The 23,328-nt window shown below is 37.4% G+C and overlaps 1 protein-coding gene across 4 annotated transcripts in view; it reads right to left on the bottom strand.

Moving 5' to 3' along the window:
* The window catches only part of LOC126863389 (teneurin-m), a 651,332-nt gene that overhangs the window by 233,723 nt on the left and 394,281 nt on the right, over positions 1-23,328 (bottom strand). For 2 of the 4 annotated variants that reach the window (XM_050613491.1, XM_050613492.1), the window contains exon 1: positions 21,962-22,483. The exons of the other annotated variants lie outside the window; for them this stretch is intronic. Coding sequence is in view for 1 of the 2 variants with exons in the window: in XM_050613492.1 (XP_050469449.1) it covers positions 21,962-21,974 (13 nt within the window). In the remaining variant the exon portion in view is untranslated. Of the gene's footprint in view, positions 1-21,961; positions 22,484-23,328 lie in introns of those variants that run through there. 4 annotated transcript variants of the gene reach the window in all.

The raw sequence follows: 23,328 nt of genomic DNA, 5'->3' as shown, positions 1-23,328 counted from the left end.
ATACTCTAATTACGTGCTTTTTGTTTACAAAAATATTATGAATACTTGTACGACTGAAATGAACTTCGCGTAAAATTTCAGATGCTTAATAATAATAGAAAAGATCATTTACTCGATGATTTAAACCAAGTATCGTATCTTATATGGAACCAAGAAATATTCGTATTAATACCTATAAAGGGCGTAAAGTATGCGTGAAAACTGACAAAAAAATCTTTGAAATCACAGCACACGTTTACGTATGCTTTGGACACGTGCACGTGTATGCGCGAACGACGGATGAAGATGATATATTATACTCTATGGACACACGCGTGAACGTATATACGCGCGCGAATAATGTAGAAAGCTTACGATATTCCCCTTGTATTATCGCAAGCCCCATCTCGAGGCAGCGACATATTTCAAGATTTGTTATCTTTAATACTGTGTCGTGGGCAAGAACGTGAGTCGACGCTTAGGCTTAAGCAAAGAGGGCACCCATGGGTGACATAACTGCTGGATATATATGTATCGAAAGGTTCGCCGTGTATTTGCATTGGTCGATTTAAGTAAAGCCCCGTGGAAAGCGCTCCTTTAAGCGCGTCATTCTCCAAATCAAAACGGAATAGTTGGTAAACAAGGTCATTTCTCTATTGGGTACAAGTATCGTAGCGTTTCTGCTATAAATTTCTATGAAACAAGCTGCTCAGAAACAAAACTGGTGACCTTGATTTTTTATACAGCTGTCAAATTGATATTATCCAGTTACATAATTAATATTCTGCATCTCATAAATGAAATCTTATTTTCTCAAGTTGCTAACGAATCTCTCGTATATCAAAGAATAGCAGACAAAAAGAATTGAACTGTCGCATTTGTCTTATAAGTTTTATAAAATTCTCTTAATTACGAGAAATGGAGTATTTCAAGAATTCGAAGGAATTCAAATAGAATCTACTTGAAGGAACTCGTCCGATAAAAAGAATAAAAAATTCCTGGAAAAAGGATCATTGAAAGGAACAATGCTTATATTATCTAATAGAATGTTAAATGTTCCTTGAATTTCGCTATGAACTTTCGTAACGTTACGAAAAGGGACTAGATTTCGATTGGATGATCGGTATCAAGTTGGTGCACAGCCTACACGAAATGAAAACGTTTCCCTGCGGATCGATCTAGATCGAACTGTCGTCGGGGACGGTAGACAGGGGGTTTGCTCTCCGAGATTTCTCTCGAGATGGCGATACAGCACGTAGAGGTAGGTACACGTCGCGACGTCGTGTCGCGAATTTTCCTCGTCGAGGATTTAGCATAATTCCGTTGGCTGCGCGCCTTCGTCGAGGAGAAGAGAGGCTGTGCGGGTGAAGGCGGCTACGAGAAAATGGTGAAACGAGGCTGATGGTAGTAGTAGAGATGACAGCGTCCTCTCGCTTTCCTCTTTCCCTCCTTCACCGTTCCACACTCGAGCCAGGCATACCTCGACAGCGTGTGGGTCCATTTGGTTCACAGGGTCGCCATGGTAACGTCGACCACCCTCTTTTTCCCTTTCTAGCGTTTCTGTCCTACCCTGGTCCTCCCAAACTCTCCTTCTATCTTCCATTTTCTATTTTACATAGTCCTTCCTTTGCTTCTTCGTGTATCCTATCCTTTCCGGTGTCTTTAATGTCCGATAGTTATATCTTTCTCTCATTTTACCCTGGTCCGTTTACCGTTAGGCTGATCTGCTACAAACCGTTAGTCTAGTTTGCCAGGATTCACCCGCGTTAGTAGACCGAAGGGTTAATGAATCCTAGAATACCGTTCACAAGTTCGTTTATATTTCTTTAAAGAAATGTCAAAGATACTTGCTTTTCCATTATTGCAAATAAATCATTTATCGAACTTCTACCCTTTTATCTAAAAATTTAATTTATCCTTTGAATTATTTCCAATATATTGCGATTTATATACTATATATTTTCAGATTCGTTTCAAACTTTACTAATGCAACCACGATAGTCGATCTCGTAAGAGTGCTAGTGAAATTTGAAAATGTAGAAGTACAACGTACTTAATATATTCATAGGTAGTTGCATCTTTCAAATACTTTCGTGAGCCTGTGTAAATTGAGAAGCAGAAATTTCCTGTATAAAATGAAATAAACAGAAACTCCTCCAGGGGCTGGTTTCCTCGATAATAATGAAATATCGAAGGGGATTCAGTGAAACTCTTAACGCAAGTCACGGCTAAGAAATCGATGGAACGAGTCTAATTGACCCCGACTTCTCGTTTGGTTTTTGTGATTTCTCACGGGAGAATCCAAAGGTTTTTCGTTTCCTGTCGCGTTCTGCAATTCTGAATATTCGATACGCGCTGCTAAGTGCAGACGCTACCGCATTCGCAGACTAATCAAATTTACGGGCTTGTCCCCTCGTTTCTGTTGGTCCACTTAGCGGACCGGTGATTCTGGCTCTCGTAGTGATGGCTTGTTTCAGAAAGTTGATCAAATTTCCGTAACGGTTAGGGCAGTAGTTGCTTTGAATACAAGGAGCCAGTAAAACATGCACGCGCTTTGCATTACCTCCTCGTCATTAAATTGATAATTATAATTTTCACGCCTGTTTGGTATATTTAATCCATTTAAGTATGATAATAAGAGAATTTAAAAAACAAACTTAGAAAGAAAATAGCCAGAAAAGCATCAGTATCTAATGAGATTTCTATAGATTTACACAACACAAGATTCTGTGAATCACTATGAATAGCGACATAACAGTGAAACGAAGAATCGCAGAAATGGTCGACCTATTTTCGAGGACTCTGTAGGAAGAAAGGAACTAAACGGGTGCGTGCACGCGAATGCTCGCAGCTGTGACCGAGTAAACGCTTGACGACAGCCTGTGGGGTCTGGCTAATGATAAAAAGTGTACCGAGGAAGAAACTCGTCGTGTTCTACGAGAGGGAAGCGTGCATAGACGTATCAGGGTTGCAGCGGTGCCGGTAACTACGGTGCAACCACCTCGCGATGAAATATGAATGATCGTGTTCTCTCGGCACAGATGGTTGAATTTGAGGTCGCTACTTCCTGCAGCAATAATGCTCAGATCGATAGGCTACGGGTATAGATACTGGTTGAGCGTGGATAACCCCTTTTCGAATTCATTTCTTTAGTAGCAAGCGCTTCTTGCATCGACTGTGTGTGCTTTTGCTCTTTCTCTCTTGTTATAGCCCTCTGTTCCCTCACCGCTTTGACTCCTACACCTACATTGCTCTCAGGGCTCTGTCTTTCTCTCCAATGGTGTTCTTTCGTCGTCTTATCGATTCACTTCGACTTATGGCATTTTTATTTCCGGGTAGAGCAGCCTGCCGCTGCGAGAACGCTTGAAAAATTCATCAGCCCCTCTCGATGATGCTGCTTCATTACTTAATCACCCTGACCTCGTATATATATCGTTAAATTTCATTTGCGACTTCAGATCGAAAATGACTCATATATTTAACATTTTAATCAAAATCTTGCCAATTACGTAATAAATGTTTTAATTTCTTCTTCGTTCATATTCGTTGTACTTATTACTCACCCGGTTATATACGAACTGAATGCTTCTCTATCTCTTATTTCCTAATTATTTTCTCATAAATCTGATATTCTATTCGTATTATAATATAAAGTACTAAATGGAATAAAATTTATTCGATTTTTCCAATAAATATAGCAAGTAAATGTCGTAATAGTTACGATATTAATTAAAGCGACTCACTTGTAGTGTTTGATTATATCAAAAATGAAAATTTCTCGCGAATTGATGAAGAAAATGTTTCGAAAACTAGCAATGTAACGCGAACAGACGCGCGCGCGAAATTCGATAAAAGACGCACGTCTCGCGCGTCGATTCCTCCATTCCATATTCATATACGGCGCGTGGATTAAACACGAGCATTTTCTGATCGAGCCACGGCTTCCTTCTATCGGCGTTAAGCCCCGGAATCGAGAGAATCTTTACTCGGTTGAAATATTGAAAGAGCTATATCTGTACACCGACTTCTAATTGAACGTTGTCGTGTATGATTAATGAATCGAATTTCACTTAACCAACGCTGAACCGCACAAATTTCATGGAAATTTTAATGGCGTCGAACGTGTGTCGCTGGTAACCGCGCATTATGCCGCGCCATGCTCTACGTACGTTATCCGGCTATCTAAAAATGCAAATATAACTCGGCCAGATTACACGAAGCTTCTACACACGAAGCTCGAATCTAGTTGCGGCATGGTTTACTCCTTACCTTGGCAACCATTTCTGCTTTTACTTTATTAATTTTCCATGTTCCCGGCGCAACGGCAAACCCCTCTGAATACACATTACAGCGAGACTAAAAAAGCAAAATTATGTGACTATTGTCTAATAGCGCGGAAAGATCGCCTCTATTCATCCAAATTAAGCATCTCACAAATGCTCGAACTTGATTTTCTAAAAAAAAGAAAAAAAAGAAACAGAAGCCTTCAACGCAATTGTGTTAGTCTTGATTTTCGTCTTATTTCGAGCCTTACGATCTCCCTGACCCCGTTTGAACTGTGAATTACGGACCACGCTGTAAAGGCGCACCGTTCGCCTCAACAGCGAAAGTGTTAATTAATATCATGCATCAGATGCACAAATCCTGAATGTAATCATATAACGTGGGACAAGTTGGGGATTTAAAGCGACGCTTGATTGATTATTCACGGAGTTTCTGACAAGACAGATCAAATTTGGTGCAGAAGGCTACCGATTAGATTGGCCCACCAGATTATCGAGGAACATCCGCAGCTTTCCACTTGCGAATGGAGTTGTTGCAAGTAGAACTAAGAGCCGCTACATATAGATGCTGCATTATTCATGAAAGTAGTACAATCCTGATGAGATCGATTGCATTTCGCATCACTCTCCCCTTAGAGTTGCGCGTTACATTTTCGAGAAGTATCGGTGGCTGAACGATACATCGAGATGTGGAACAAATCGCGCGTGTTCCCTACTGATCGTTCGCGCATCTGTCGAACCGCGTTAATAATTAAGGAATGCGTCATCGCGTCAAGCGTGAAGCATTAACCGTCTGCATGGGGTCATTTTGAGGAAGTGCGAGAAGCTAGAATACTTAAACTATCAAATTCATGAAAATGAATCTTGATAATGAAAATGAGTAAAAAAAAAATATATATATCCATTTTATGTTCCATTTTGATCATAATTATTATATAGACATATATTTTACCATTATATTTAAACCATTAGGTAAAATATTGTTGAATGTTGGAAAATCTGGTTTAAATAAAGTCCATTTGAATTTTCCTTCAATCTGTTTCAGCGACTGTTACGGTAATCTGTTCTTTTTTATCAAACCATACAACTATTTCACAATGTAGCACACGCACATAATACGATTATCAATATTTATTTCCTACAAAAGCTTTGTATCTAACAATTGTAAATTCTGCATTTTTCGTCAAATGGTTAAAAAGAATCTCTTCTATTTAATCTCTTGAAGTAGAAATTTAATATCTCTCTGCATTGTTGAAACGAAACGGATAAACTATTTATTATAAAATATTTCATAACTTCGTAGATATAAAAATTTAATATTTCTGTATTATTGGCGTGAAACAGATAGATCATATATTATAGAATATTTCGTAGCTTTCTAAACGTAAAAATTGTACGATTTGTGCTATTGGGATGCTTATTTATCGGACGATCGTGGAAATAGCGCTCGATTTACGGAAACAGAGGACATTTTCACAATGGGTTCGCGTTCGAATTTCCGCGTCACTGCTAAATACTTTACTGTAGGTTTCTACCGTGACGCTTTATACGCGACCAGTTTCGGTCAGATGGGCTTTTCCAGGGTGTTTAGGGGTTTGGGTGATATATCGGGGGATAAATACAGCGCGTTCTGTGGTCCGGTGTACGCCCCGTGTGCTGCTTTACCCCCGGGATCACGCGACACCAAATAATGACCGACTCTGCAACCCTGGATTAGCAAATCCCGCGCGGAATTAGGTTCGGTGCGCAATGGTTTGAGCTTGTAGCTTCGCGATCTCGTGTACGGCGTCATGACTACTGCCTCGATCGATTCTCCTGATCGCGGCCAGGTTTTAAACGATAAGAAAGCTCAAATGGATTGGAGAATCGTTACTTCGTTTCAACATTGTTGAATGTACTCTCTGTTACTTCTATTCATTCTTTTTAAATTCATTTAAAACGTTAATTTCTTATAATTCCGAATAAATCCGAAGTAGTTGGTGCATCTTTGTTTGTATAATTATCATTGTCTTCTCGTAAATTGTATCATAAGCGTAATGTTATACATATATATTTATATAGATTTAAGTCGCCCAATAAGTTGGTGCCGCTGTGTTTCTATACTTTTCACAATGTATTTTATAAACGTAGAGTGTGATAAGCAACAAAATCGACTGATCTTGTACAATCGAGCTTAGCTCAGAAAGGATATTGACAAGATGAAATTATTGAATAGTGGACATTTTTATTTGTACATATAAAAAACCCACCAGTGAAATTGAAATTTTTAATACTTTGTTATGTATGAATAGTTATATAACACATAATGTATGTTCAAAGGAAATACAGTAACATTCGCTGTTGTAGTCGAACAAAATAACTCTTCCTGATTGCATTCGCAGATATAAAATAAAAAGGCTTCATTGACTCAGAATGTGTTTCAAATTTCCACCATTTTAGTTTCAAACTTGAAACTTGTAAATACCAGAATGAGGAGCAATACGGACATCTTCAATAAAATATTTCGTCTATTATTATATTCATTTTAATAAAACACAATCAAACAAAGGAGCACACCATCATCTGTCTACGAGACACCAATTGTGATCAAGAACCAAACATATTTGGCTTCTAATTGATCGATCTTTCACTCACTGTCTACAACATCTCGAGGAGAGACCGCAGACACACAGTCTGGACGTCCAGTTAACTTGAATGTTGGCTCGCGTGGCGTCGACCGAGTAAACATGAGGAAGCAATCCTATCATTTTAAACAGGGAAACGAATGACCGTAGCGGGAACGATTTCCGCGGGCGGGACGGGTCTGGTGTATGTCGGTGGCACGACGAGGATTAAAATTGGAAGGAGCGGAAAAATTCCTGTCCCGCGAGCTGTATCTACGTACAGGCCAATAGGTATCGATCCCGGTGACTCTATTCAGCGTACACGACTCTCGACGGGGTGAGTTATATACCGCAGCCCGCCGCCACGCTAGAGTAACCTCCCTTGTACACGCTTCGGAGCGTGTGCTTGTGAAAACACCGATATCGTTATTTATGTATCGCGCCGATGCTAGCCGATGCCTATATATCTCATCCCCCAAATGCTTCTCTCTCACTCTATATCACTCTCTTCGTCCATGCAGACGATTTTCCATTTCTCTCTCTTGGTCGTTTCTACAGTTTTCAGGAAACGTTACAAAGCTGGGAAACTTTATGTTAGAACGCCGCATTCCAAATAATTTGATGAATTTCAGTAAGATTTCTTTTATCTTTTTTTAGGAAGAAGGCCAGAGTTGTTAACCTGTTGTTGGAATGGAGACAATGATTTTTAATTTTTGATTGTTGTGAATAAAATTGTGGATCTTTCTAGGTTGATAAATTGGTAGATAAATAGTGGATTTGTATCTTCTTAAAGAATTGGTTAGGTATTTTGGTAATTATAATTAAATCGTCTGTTAGAAATTTATTTTTACGAATGGTAATAGATCTTGATATCTTCATATATTGTAATTGAAGTGATTGTACGTATTTCATATCACAGATCGGTACAATCTTTCAAACGAGTAGCTTAATTTCGTGCTCGCAATTACAAGTTAGAAAACGACTCAATTTGGTTTACTATCCTAAGTGTAACAGAGATAACTGGAGGAAAAGGCGCAAAAGGAGGCTGAGTGATGGACGGCAGAGAGAGAAAGAGAAATTGAATGGTCTGAAACGGATCGTTAGTAGTTTTGTAATAATGAGAACTTGGCTGGTAGTTCGGAAGGTGGATTGAAAGAATAAAATCGTCCCCGATCATCGTTGACATTCGCCAGTCAAAGCGAAATCCCAAGAAAAGCAACCCTTCTAAGCAGCTTCTGAATACATTATAATAATAAGTTATAAATCATAACAAAAGTAACAAAAATAATAAAAATGATATTAACAATAGCAAAAATGGTAAAAATAACAGTAAAAAGTAAAATTAATTTTTCATTGATTAATGTTTGTTAATATTTTTTCAACAAAATAACATATTGCAAATCTGGCAAGCACGTTCACGATGTTACACAGAATAGGAAATTCGAAGGAATTTATTGACCGGTAATAAAAAGAGGGAAAAAACAAGAACCGGCACTTCTCGAATGTTTTACTTCCATTTGCACGATAATGAGAGTTTCAGGAGAAGGCAGGAACTTATTCGTCTGGAAAGAGCAAAGTTTCGGATTCGAAGGCTTCGTAACGGCCAGGAATAATAAAGACGACCGAAGGTAAATGTTTTCGCGTTGGGGTAAGTACGTGCGCACCCCGTGAATATGCAAATCCGCAACAAATTTTCGCTGCTTGCCAATACACCTTGCGTAACACGTTTTTCTCGTTGTCTAATTAACTCCTGGCGAAAGTAAGATTAGCGAGCTCTTCACTTTACCAACTGCCAGGTATTAAACACGACTTTATTTCCGATTAGTTTCTTACCGTCCCCCCTTTTTCTTTTTTTCGTTTTAGTAATTCAATTAGGACATTATATTATTTGAGAACGAAGAATAATTGATAACAAAATAGACAAACGAATATTTCAGATTTTTCAAAATATGTATGAGTAAATCTTTATAAAAAGTGTAAATATCCTACAAGTACCCAATAATTCATTATAAATGTTGTGAAAGAGATTTGGACTGATAAAGAAGAAATTTATTTTTCATCAAACGTTGAAAGTTTGTATTTTTTGTATCTGATATCAGAAAGATAGGAAATCTCTCAAGATAAAAAGATAATTACATTCCATAATGTTAATTGAAAACCTAAAGGATTCCTATGAAAACGAAAAATGGGTATTTGTATATCTCTACACTTACATGAAACATTAAGTTCTATTTTGTTACGAAACATTAATTTAGTCCTTGCATAACAGTGACATCAGTAACGTAACGCGTTTATATAGAGGCATCACGTTTTCCAAAGTAACAAAGTTATTTATTCGCAAATCGACAAACACTGTAATGTCTCCATGCGCGCGGTTAAATCGATGACACAATTTTTATTTCATGTCGCGAAATCAAGCACTGAAACTAGTACGATAATTGCGAATCGAAACGAACATTTCGCAAACCAATCTACACGTGTTCGAGACACAATCAATTGAAATCATTACAAAATATGAAAGAAATCAAGTAGCCGCGGACCGATTGCAGGAACTTCGTTGTTGGTATTTTTTTTTTGTCTGTTTTTTTTTCAAACGACCACGCCAATTACATGGGACGTCGAGGCAATTGTAACTGGGACAGCGAAATTTCCCTATCGGTGTCAATTAGACCGGTTTTAATACCTCTCGTCCGTTCGCGTTCGCGCTACCCTTCCTCGCGGCTCGATCGCTGGTAAAATGAAACAAAATGGGAAAAAAAGAAAGTAGATAGGGGTGAAAGAGGGAACGGGGAAACGAGATCGCCGATTTCCCTCGATTTACTCTACGCGGGGGATTGGTGATGAGTCCGCCACTAGCGTCGGTACACGTACACTCCTATTTATAAGCATTTGAACAATTTTTGGTTTCATACAAGGTGCGCTAATTCGTTGAAATTATCAAACAAGCGATTGACCGATTACGATTTTTCGTGCATGCAAGGTAACCATGCGAAATTTGGAAAAAATGTTTGAAAGAGTGAACACGATGAACTTGAATTAAGAATCATACGTGTCGTACACGCAGTTCCCTAACTTAACTTCGGAAAGTTTTGTACGAAATAGATGCAAACCTCACAAATGTTTTCCTTGCAATCTCAAAAGGCATTTTGGAATTACGATAGAAAATTGAACTCTTAAACTGTACTCTGTTCGAAACCGCTAGATATCGTTTCGTTTCACGCACCTAGCGAAATTTAGTATCGCCATAAAATGATGCCGTTAAAAACGAGAGGATCGGAAACAAAGAAATACTAGAGCCAGATGAGAGAGGGAGAAAAAACATCGCCGAGTTATTGTATTAAAAAAAAAAAAAAAAAAAAAAGGAGAAAGATAGTGGAAGAAGCTGAAACAAAACGTCCCTGTAGATTTATCCCCCGCTGATGCTCAGATTGCAGCCCTAAAACAATATCTGGTACGGTTTACCCGTGGGCCATCGACGAAGTGCAAGCCTGTCTGGTACATACTGGTTGACGAGAAAAACGACAGACGATATAAAAGAAAAAAGAACGCGAAAGTACTCATGCCGAGTTGATTTTCCTTGAATCGTTGGGGAAACGTGATACACAATATATATATACAACAAGTATCACGTTTATATACGTATATATCACGTTTATATCAAGTATATATATATATATATATACACATATATAGTCGGATACTTCGAAACAAATCATTGTTTTTGTTCGTTGTTATTGGTTTAGAATATTTTGATTAAAAAATACTTAAATTTCAAATTTATTATCGTTTCGATATGAAGATTATATATGTATGTACCATATATAAATATCGTGATGTATTCTATATTTCTAAATTATCATAATTGTATGTTTTTATAATAGAATTTTAAGGACATAGAATATCGAGATATAGAAATTTAGAATGAATGAACAATCGCCATACGCATTAATCAAACAGCAAGATTAAAGAAACTATTAATCTTATAATCCACTTACCCGCTCACATTTTACTAAACGCTTTATCCCCCATTCACTCAGTCACAAAAAAAAGAATTCAAGACAAGACACAACAACAAGGACACTCTGGAGCCCATGTAATTAGTTTCCAGCGCGTTACATTAATTGGCTCTATCCAGCTTTGAAAATATCGTAGTCCCTAGCAGTCCGTGTTTTCTTTAATTTGAGATGTAGTGTTTTCAGGGGAACGCAACGACTTGATTCCAAACGGAGGAAGATCTCACCGGAAGTGACGCGTAGGAAAAGGCCACGGGGAACCAAGACAAGAACCTTGTTTTCCTACTCGACGCGGAACACGACGAAGATTTATTAACCGTGTCTCCCATGAGAAACACCGGGGCCGAACGAAAGCGCCGGGGAATAAACAATAAATTCAGGTTTAAGAAAACAGGACGAAGGAGAAGGAAACGACTATGGGTCGGTGAGCGTAATTGGAGTCGGCGTTGCCACCTCCGACGGTGCCGCCGCCCTTAATCCTAACGTGATTTGTGATGCCAGAACGAAGGCTTTAAAGACTCACTCGTTATCTGACCGTTCCCGTGAACGCACTGAATCACCGAGGATCGAGGAGGTGGAATTACCCCACCTAGAAAAGTGGGAACTTTCGGACCTTCCCTTAGGAGGATGCCCCATGGTCGTCTCTTTTCTGCCCACCCTGGGCGTGGACAAAATTCTGAGATGTTAGAAGATACCTTACACATTTTCGTCTATTAGTTTTGGAATGCTTACAAAAACCTAACTAAATTTGGAAAATCATGGAGAAATTACAACCCATAAACCAAGCAAGATAATTGAAGTCGTCACTCAAATTTTTAATCTTTCGGATATATACAATAATTTCTTTGTTTATGCATCTCTTAATTTTTAATGTTTTGTTCCAATTAAATTGTTCTTAATTACTTTTAATTTCATAATGTTTGGTTGGTTAGAGAATTATCCGCTTAAGAATTATTGTCTCATACGAAAGACCATTGGAAAATTTACTTGATCTATCGATCTTATACAGAAGCAAAATATTAGTGTCTGAATATTTCTGAATGGGAGTGCAAGCGTCACGAAGAAAAAAATATACGAAAGGTATGAAGAGAAAGAGAATGTCACGATGCTTCTGAGATAAACCTTGAAATATTAATATCGGTACATAATGAAACTACAGAAGCTGGGGAACCCTTCATAAATTTTTAATTGAACTAAGGCCGTTCCCCCTCGATCGGTAAAGCGGAATCCGCAGCGGCTACGACTTATCCACCCTTCACCCCAATAACCTCAACGCTTTTGATAATTTAATCAGCGGTACATTACTCTGCCTGAATCACGATATCGTAAGCCGCACTTTCAACCTGGTTCAGTTATGATATTTCATCCGGTGCAGCGTTAATCTTTCATTTATCATATTACCTATAATCTTCTTGCATCCTATTCGATATCAACTGCTAATCAGAACCATTATTAGGCCATTTATGGTTTTATTTATTGAAAAATTCACAAAACTAACAAATTTTAATCATAATACTTAAAAATTGACCTATCTATGTCTAAATTCTACCTACTTAATAATCCTATATCAAAAATCCTATAATACTAAAAATTCGACGTATCTAATATTTAAATACATTACAAATTTTACCTACTTAATATCTAAAATTATGCTTTCCTAATACTTAAAATTCTACTTAGCTAAAGCAATTTTGTTAGGCACTAATAACGATCGTAAAGCTATATCTATCCCAATACCAATAATACTTCGTTCAATTTTCATTTTTAAACCCTTTCTCCTTTCCGCCTTCATTTCAAACCCTCCTAATCCATGCGTTACCCTTTACCGCAATTCCAACAGTCACAAACACGTCAGCGGAACATCCAGTCTCATCTTCTCTGCATTCCATTCAAATAACATTCATACTCTCACGCGTTAATACTAGGTTAAACTACCAATAATGCCACGCTAAACTACCTAAATCGAAACGATTCGACGTAATTAATGAACGATTGGTTAAATCCAACGCGATAGTTCAATATCGTCCTGGGTGGTTTCTAGTTGCCATCGAAACTCCGGGCGAGGAACTGAAAGTAATAGAAAAACAGACTATGTACGTGGAAAAGAGAGTAAAAGAGACAAGAAGGAAGAGAAGAGAAGAGAGAGGGATCGTGGGGTTTGGCCAGAGGGCGTAGCACGGGTTGCGCTAGGCTATACATTACGAGCTTTAGCAGGGTTTAGCCGTAGCTATATACCGTGTCGTGGTCACCATCCCGGACCACCTATACGCTAGACCATACACACATATATATGTACATATTCAGACAGAGTGTACAGGCACATGTGTGTAAGTTTGCGTTCGGGGTGTCGTCCCGAAATTAATGTACTTGCTGTACTCCTTTGACGGACTGACTATGAGAGACAGATAATTCGAATAAAAATACTACGGACGAATCAAAAAGCTTCTACTGGCTTTGGAATATTTGTCAGATTTAAAGCAAAGTCGAAATCTAAACTTTATATTTTGAAATTTTATTAAAAATTTCAAAATGAAATTAAATTTTAGAAAAATTCTTGATTATACAATAATGAAAAATTGATATCCTAGTGAATTTTCACCTTACATCGTGTTGGTATTACGTATTAGTATATAATTATTATTTATTATTACATTTTGTAAAGTCACATAAACATTTAATGTCTTGCATCCCACCACTTGAAAATACGTAAAATGTGATGCTGACACCACACTTGTGTTAATTTGCTACGCTTAGCTTTCATTTTTTTAATTATTAGCCTGCGGCAGTTTTATACATTTATGAAAAATCTAATTGTACAAAAATGTGCATAATACATATGAAACGCAAGGATATATAAAATATTCAAAATATAATAATACTCATTATAATATTTAGCGGGTGGAACAAATTTCTACGTTGGTTTCATTGCCTTAGTTATGTTTATGAAAACATTAATTTGCATAAAAATCCGCAGTCTACTAATCATTATTTGCCATTATTTCATTCAACCCATCGAACCATTAAATTTTCAAAATTCCATAGACCATCATACACACATCATACACATATGATACACACCAATGAAAAGAAAAGGGCTTCAACTAAAATGAATACTCTATACTGTATATGATTATAGAAAGACAATGATATAAGCAGTATTTTAGCGGACTCCTCGGGATAATTCCATAAAAATAAAAACGATGCGTTGTGGAAGAGCCACTGATACACATCTTATACAGTGTACAGTGTATGGTACACTTACGTCTATACACCCACACGTACATGTATGTAATCAAAAGCAGTGAGCTCGCACGACGTCGAGCAGGCTGCTGCGTAAACGTCGCGTCGCGGCGCGGATTCGTCGATGCACCAAAGCATGCGCGCGAACGTGTGCATATCGGTATGACAGCATACGCCTTGCATATGTGTACATTGTACATGTGCATGTGACACGCGTATGCATATGTGTACGTGTGTATACGATACACACAATAATATAGGAAGGCTTTTGCTCCCAGCCATATAGGCTCTATGACATCCGACCTCCCTGTTCGCGATAATGTCTATCAACTTTATCACCCCCTACAATATTACAGACTAATTTAAGACGCGCTCCATATCGATCAATGAGAGTATAGAATAAGATCTGCTTACCGGATTTTGAGGAAGAAAATGTAGTTTACCTGAAGCTTGAATTTGATACGCCACACACAATTGAATTATTATTTAACAAATTATTCAAACTTTCGAGGATTCTTTCATATTAAAAAGAATTTAATGTTACAATAGATTCGTCAATTATGTACATGTAATTCAATTAAATTTCTTAATTATTTAAACGTAAAAACGAATAATCAAATTATTACAATCTTCACGAATTATTTACTATCTTATAGTAAAAAGAATTCATGTATTCAGTATTACAGTACCATCGCTAATTATGTGTATGTAGGTTAATGCAAATGTATGAAATGTCGTTTCTTTGAAGTTTGAAGTTGGTGCGCCATAATACTCGAGTTATCATTAACAAATTACTAAACCGTCAAGAATTATTTTACACTAAAAAGAATGTATACATATTCGATAATCGTGTGTTATAAGCATTGTGAGATTCTGTTTTGCTCGATTTTTCCTAAATATATATGTATATAATGTGACTATATATTGCATGTTGAATGTACCTCGTGTAGAATATTTTCTTCGTTTATTCAGAATTATTTTCGGGAATTGATCTCGAATCCATTCTCCCGCATCTCAATCGCACCTCTCAAGACTGCAATCAGAGCTTTCAATCACAGTTCTTAAAAATTTCACACCCTAAACACATTTCTAAACATAACCAAAACACGCAGATTCTAATCTATATTTACATTTTCCGACTCAACTAACCTGCACTCACAACGTTAATATCTTAAAATACACGTTCACGTATTCCATTATCACTTCACACAAATCATTCACGCAAATTCTCTCAACTACATTCATTGTGAATCAGAATACTAAATACGTAGACGATAGCAATATCGTATCCGCCATGTTCGGCTGTCATGTCTTCGCGAATTCAAACCGCACGATGCGCTCCCTTACGGTGATCGTAACGATTACGGTTAATCATAAGCGGTGACCGCCGGTGTGCCGAATCATAAGATTCGCGCTTTATAATCTCTATATAAAGAAGGAAATTAACTGTTACTTTTTTGAATAAATATACGATATTTTGAAAAAACGTGCAACTGAAGATTTATTGTATAAAACGACATTTGATATATACCGATCTAACATAAACATTAACTTCTTATTTATCTTTATAAAAATATGAATTTATATAAACGTCCTATTGATTATTAATCATACTATTCAAAATACAAAAACTTTTCGATAAAAATTCCTCTTTTACGGTTCTTATCTAATTTTTTTCTAATTTCTAACGTATAATTTTTTTTTAAATCTGTATTGTGTTGAAAGCACTACAATGGATGGAATAAAACATTAATATTTACCGCAATCGCTGCACTTCACCTGTTACTCTTTTTCTGCCTAACGAGAATTATGTTAAGGAATAGTTTCAACATAAATTATCGTAATCTAAGGCTCGGTATTTCTTCAACTTCTCCCACAGCGTAATCGTTACATAGTTTCCCTTGGGCAAACGTTCACGGTTAGAGTTTATGCCACTTGAAAATAACAGAAGTTTATTTCCTGTTGAGAAAACTTCCTATGGAAAGTTCGACTTGCCAAGAAAGTAATGTTTCAGGATTAGTAAAAACTGTACCACTCGTTCAAGCTTTATTTCGTGACAATTGTGTGAAATTCTTTTCAAACTTGAGCCAACGGAGAGTTATCGTTATAAAGAATGATTAAGTCCTCAACCGTATCGAAAATACTTCTCAGTGTTATTCAACGTTCATTGAAGCTTTTCTATCCTATTATACGATGTTTCCACGCTTCTATATACATTTCTCGTAACCACCATAAAAATTCTCAAATTTGCACGCGTGATTTCTCTCACCCTTCCAATTTCCACAGCTACTGTCTTTCGTGCTTTTAACAAATTAAAGCTGAGGAACGTGGACTTTGTTCGTGAGTAAACACGCGCCGGAAGCAAAGTAAGTCGGCGAGATGAAGAGGGAGGGCCTCGAAAGGAGACATAGACTCCAACTAAGGAGGGGAAACAGAGAAATAAAGAGGAATTCCTTCTTCAAGGCACGCTATTATCCTGATTGCATTTTTAAACGCGACTGTCCGCTGCGTACGTCCCTCTTCTCACCTTCATCTGTCGTCCTCAAGCCTACAACCGTCGTTTCCCTCGGTCTGACGCTCACCCTCCGACTTTACGTTTCACCTACTCTCTTCTCTTTTCTTTGAAACAGTGCACTTCGACAGAGAGACTCTATCGATACCTTTCCTCTAACCCTTTTATTTTTGTACAACCCGATGTAAAGTATCCCACTTTCTTGAGAAATTGCTTTGCATCGATGAATTCTGGGTACAAAAGATGTTTAAAGGAAGAAAAACGAGATATTTTCGTCGTGATTAGTTAGAGTATAAGGTTGTAGAGGAGAACGAAGTATAGCACTATTACATTAAACCTCTTATCTGAAAGAGTTGAAGTGAGCTTTTTTTACTATTAGAAAGTTGCCGTATAATTTTAATTTTTTTCGCTTCACTCTTCTGTGCAGTTTGGACAGAGAAAATGTCGGTCACTGTTTCGAACCTGGAGCAAACGCTAAGCTGCCCGATTACATTCACGATCGATGCTCTCGAAATGAATATTTACTAAGCAACGAAATATCTTTGTCGACGCGCCTCGATAATTTAACTGGCTACGGGAATTTCAATGCTTTTTGCGTAACACCATAAACTCATGTTGGCATATTTTGAGGTCGAGAGTTTTTTGTGGCTCTTTGTCGTGTTTGTCTAATTCTCGTATAAAGATAAATGGAGAAGAAAAAACTGAATATTCTGATTATGATGAATTAATTTCTAAAATACTAATCTATTAAAGACAGAACTTTTTTAACTACATTTTAGAACAACTGGTTTATTAAACACTGATTGATATTTATAGAAGAAAGAGAAGATAGTATTCTAATAGAAAATGCGATCAGATTCGATTCTTTCATCAGATCATTCATATACGTTTCAAACTACAAAAAAGCTAATAAAATACGTCTATATTTTTCAAGTAAATAGTCACGCAATGAGAAGAAATAGAAGGCTTTACAAGCCCCTCGATGAAAAACGTGTTAAATCAGAAATTAAAATCTCTCAGCTAATTGTGTAAGCGACAGGGTTAAGTCATTTCATCCGTAATAGAATATTCTCCAAACATGCAATTCAACCGGGGACTATAAGTTAATGACACGTCTGCGAACTACGTAATTGACCTGGCATCAATTAACATCATGCTTGTTGTTTGTACGTTCGAATACGGCGTTAATCGTGCGGGCGCGAAAGCATTTGTTCCGAAATTATAGGATAGTCGATGGTCAGTTAACTCAAAATCAAATATTACACTCTCCGTTAATAATTATTACTTAGGACTTTAAATGTGTTAATTGTACGATTGAAGATATCTTTGAAAATCTAAACGTAAGTTATTTATGAGAAATTATTTATTCAGGTTCTAAACTTTCTGCTTCAAACAAATCAGCTGGAAAGTCTACTTTATTCAGTGAATATAAATTAATTTATTGTTTAAAATAATTAAATAATCTTTTTATTACCAATAAGACACTCGATACATAGAAAACAGCTCATAGAACGTTATTTACATCATTATATTTACTATTGATGTTTCTTCACTTATTAGGCTTATCTATAGTTGTAACTAATAATTCCTTAAACGACATCCTAACAAGAAATGATATGTATGTATATTGTTCGATATTGACGTGCGCATTTACAAACAGGCATTTGGAAAGAATGAGGAGGAAGCGTTGGAGGTGAAAGGTCGAAGATCGTGCTTCTACCTCGGTTCTTTATCTAGCGAAGAAAGTGGTCAGAGATTCGAAGACAGGCTTGGATGCTTGCAGATGATTCACGAAGACTGGACGTATCCGATAGTCTTAAGACGATTGAATGCTATTTGACGGCGGGACAAGTTGAGAACAACGACAAATGACTGCGATTAGCTTCTCGGTAGCATGGCAATCAATTGCTCTTGATAGAACGGATCAGTGAATACGAGAACGAAGCGCTCCTTTGGTCTGACCGCCTATTAAAAATACTTAACTGGCCGGTCGTCGACCCAGCCATCGTCGATAGCATCGACATGCAAATGTAGTCCGCGTGTGCCTACATATTTATGCATTCTTCGATTCTAACACCCGCTGGCTTTATTCGCGCCGTATCGCTCCCGGTCAACGTTCACCTTCTAACAAGTTTCATTACGAAATCGTTTTACAACTCCCACATGTACACTCTCGTCCACAACTAGGAGAAAGCTGTACAAAACCGTCTATCATACTTATCTCCATAATTAATTAAAATAAAAAAAAAACCGGCGGCCCCTTGGCAATTACGTTTTACCACATTCAAGCGTTTTTCACTGGAAGCTTATTACAAAACACACGTACTGCAGTGAATCAAGTTTCTTGTGTTTTTAAGTGTCTTGATCTTTCATTATGGAGGTATTTAGTAAATACAATCTTAATTGCACCGCTTGTTTCATAAATTAAAAGATTATGGACTCAGAACTGTAAGTATACGGTTTCATACAGGTTTCCCTTATTGGACAATTTGATCGAAAGATATACTTAACGAAGATAAAAACTGATTGTTAGGCAATTAAAGCGATACACATCAATAATAACGAAAGTGTTAGTAAAGGGTCATTTGCCATTCACAGTACGAACAAATATACAAAAAAGTCTATGACTAAATTGAACGTGTAGTAAAAACGATTGCTGGTTACAAAGATCGAAAGTTTGGGACAATAGAATTTTATTAGTAATTCTAGCGTCGCGTATAGTTTTTCTACGTGACAAGAAGCCTAATGGTGTGGCCGGAGGCTAACACGCCCTCGCCGCTATTACCATATCCTGCTCAATTTCGCGTTTCTACTTCGCAGCGCTCGCGTGGCTGAACGCGGGTCATTATTTTTCGCGCAACTATTTTCGTAGCTGCCAACGGCACGTGTGACACGCTACCCGCACGCCGAACCGAACGTGCTGTCGTTTTGAAGAGCGAAAACGCGCGTCGCGTTTGTTTCCATTTAAATGCCACCGATAGGTCGCCCGCCTGTAACGCATCGTTCTTTCAAAATTAAAATTTATTAATTAATTCAATCTTTTTCAGTGATGAATTAATTTCTAAAAAAAGCACAACTTTTTTCACGTGTTCCTCCAACCAAAAATTATTTTGATTAGAGAAAAATACACACATTGGATCGAAATGATACAAAGCGCGTTAAAAACAGAAGACACACATGATTTTTATATAGTGACACATTGTTTTCATATCTGCATTGATGTATACATTTGCAAGCCATATACTCAATTAATATAACTCTTTAATTAATTCCAGCACAACGCGATTGGAAAAGTAGTAGCATTGTTTGCCCATTTACGAAATTCATGTTTCAACGTTCTTTCCTCAATATTACCATCACACATTGATAACATGCCAATTTTTGATATTTATTCAATGTTAGTCATGTTGAAAAAGAATGAAACACGCTTGCGTTTCCAATATCGTAATAATAGCAACAACACTGCATTCATGGGTATTGAGTTGAAATACGATGATGATCAATTATAAATTGAATTCTGTTTCAACATGACCATGGTCATATTAGTTTCACGTAGTGAAAACAACATTAGATAAAATATTACGACATTCACTTTATTCTCTGGATTTAGCAACATCTGATTCTTATTTATTTCAATCACTCAACAAACGAACAGATTCTTAACACTTTAGGATGAAAATTTATCAAACTTAATTGAAAGGAAAACCCCATTGATTGATGGAATCGAAAATAATTCGAAGAGTGTGACGAAGATAAAGAAAAATGTTTTCGTTATTTTATTGAGAATATTCTAATCAAACTTTACTACCGACTTTTCAATATTTTCACATCGTCGTATGAGCTTTCACGCGGAGCAAAATACCACGCTAAGAAGCTTCTACGAACTTGTTCACTAAACATTCAGCAGGTCGACGTTTCTTCTAACGCGAATGTCAAGAATGTCCAGCGTCAGCGAACTTGCTTCTAAACAAATTTACTTTACAGCGTGTCCGTGAACGAACAAGAACCAATTTTTGTTTTCGTCCTGATATGTGCAAATATATCCGATAACAGCTCAGAATAAGTATATTTAATGCGAATATTTAAAAAAATTTACCGTAAAAGTCACCACATATTTTATAATTTATTATTTTCATATTTACTTTTCAGATATTTTGCTCAAATTTATGAGAAATATAAATTTGTAATTCTTATGTTATGTTTTCTTTAAAAGATACTAATTCTACGTTTTCTTTAAGAATGAGAATATTTTCAAGAAATGTATCACAAAATGACACAAATGACGCAATCATCCACTAATTATATAAAATTACAACAATTAGAAATTTCAATAATTAGGAGTATAATTAGAAGTGACAATCAGAAATTTAAGAAAGTACAAATGCATATTTCTCGAAGAATTTGAACACTCGGATATTCACAGAATCGAACTATCATCGACTATTCAACGAAACCTAAAAAAAATTGACGGACGAAAATTCACATTATATTTTCATATGCCTATAAAATTAATTCATCTAATGCATGTATATCTATTTTACACCATGAGAAAAAAATTATACGATATTAAGATATCTTTCATATAATTGAATGTATTTTTAATACACAATTCACTCGTTCCAAATCATGTGATGATTTTACTGTATCTACCTTCACTGCAAAATTGAAATTAACAAATTGTGTATTATATATATAACTGTTGTTTCACATCTGAATATTAATAAGTATAGTCATACGTTTGTCGTTTCTCTCATTATAGTTTCAACCATAATACCATACACCTTAATGAATAATGCTACTGTTAAACGTGCTCTTCCGTTCTCTCCTGTTCCTATGTATATGAAAGGTAATTGCATGTCCTTTGAATGAAATCGCGAGTTTAGCGCTCCATTTTCACCCACCAATTGTCCATCAATCGGCAGTTGGAACGCGAGATAAAGCAATCACGTCTCGCATTAAAAAAACCGAGCGCTTGTCAACTTGCCGAGTTCGAACTTTCGGGACAACGAACGAGCTTAAACTCTGGGCGTGGTGGGGAGGCAAGAAACACCGAAAGAGCGCGCGATTGACCATAAGTAACAAACACACTACCAACAAAATCCTAACAACTCAATATATCTACGTACTAACACAGCATAGTTAATCTACGAAACTATGTTTCTATAGGAACTTTGTAAATTCAGAAATGCTCAAAAAACAGTCACGCAATTAGTAGGTTAAATATTCGTAATAACTGGTATATACATGCCTAACATACAATACTTAATCTACGAAGTCGTGTCTCCGTAGGAGATTCAAAAAGTGAAAGATCCGCTAGAATGCGTTACTCACCTAATTGGTACATTTAAGATCCTATAAGTACACCGGCGGTTGCCCTCTGTGTCATTGCACACGAGCACTGCACACACTCTCAAATCACCATAATAATGATCATCATCATAGTAAGCACCGATTTATCGATACGAAACACGATTGTCGATTTACAGGCCGATTGTGCAATGCAGTCGCAGGAATCCGTGCCACGGGAAGGTAGCTACATATATCCAAAGACAGCCGGTGTATCCTGCCGCTGGAAGGCACACAACACATGTACACGCCAATGTCCTGCACTATTCTTCTCCACTGATCTCGATTCTCCTACATTGAACGAAATCACAACGAGAATCATAAAAGAAGAATGATATTGTCAGAGGGTCGAGAGATTTGGGTTAGTTCGAGGCGTAGTCGATGGTTCGAGTCTGTCGCGAGGAAACCGGAACACTGTGTGCGGTGGCCAGTAAGGGGCTAGATTCGCGATTATATAGGAATGTGCGAGTTCAGCGTTCGCGGTTCAGGAGCTGGCAATACACTGACTGGCTTCCCGGTTCGACCCGAGTCCGCGGCTGTTACTTCTACGTGGCGCATGCGTGCGACACCGTGGCGACATTGCGCCGTCGTCAACGACCGTCGCTGACATCGTCGTCGTCGTCGTCGTCGTCGACGTTTTCGTCCTGCTCGTAGTCCTCGTTGGCATTGTTACCCCTTTCTCCCTTCGTTGCCCTATCCTGTCCATCTACGTACACACAGGAACGCGTGTGCACCTATGTGAGCGTACACGCGAACCTACTTCCGTGTTTCATCCCCTAAATCGGCACTCCGCGCCCCAGAGAAGAGAGCGCGAGCCACCAGTGCCACCGTAGGAAAAGACCGGGGAAGAAGAGGTGTCGGCTTCTCGCGTCAAATACCCTCTTCTCCAGGACGCCCGCTCGAGGACGTAACGCGAGCACTACCAACAGCAGTAGATTAGGTCCGTTCTTATTTCAGCTACGAAAGAAGTGGAGTATAAAATTAAATTTGATTACCTAGATCAGATTATTAGAGGAGGATAGCATAGAGTCGGTGATGTGATTATATATGTATGTAATTCGTTCTTAAATGAAAGTACAACGTGATCGGAATATCATTCTTCGTTGAAAAATCTTGAATAAAATTCATCCTGTTCGCCGAAATTCTTGTAACGGAAAACAAATGTTGTTGAAATCACATAGCTATCGAATAAGCTTAAACGCTTGGTGCTTCACTGTATTAAAGTCATAATGCATGGCATGTGGATCTCGTTAGAGATAAAACAGAGGAAAAACATAGACGAATGCTTCGTGTTGAAGATAAACTGCCAGATTAACAGATAAACTAAATTGATTCTGGACGTATAAACGGAA

The sequence above is a fragment of the Bombus huntii genome, chromosome 3, assembly GCF_024542735.1.
Source record: "Bombus huntii isolate Logan2020A chromosome 3, iyBomHunt1.1, whole genome shotgun sequence".
In the NCBI taxonomy this organism is placed as follows: domain Eukaryota; kingdom Metazoa; phylum Arthropoda; class Insecta; order Hymenoptera; family Apidae; genus Bombus; species Bombus huntii.
This window is presented reverse-complemented; position numbering and strand designations above follow the sequence as displayed.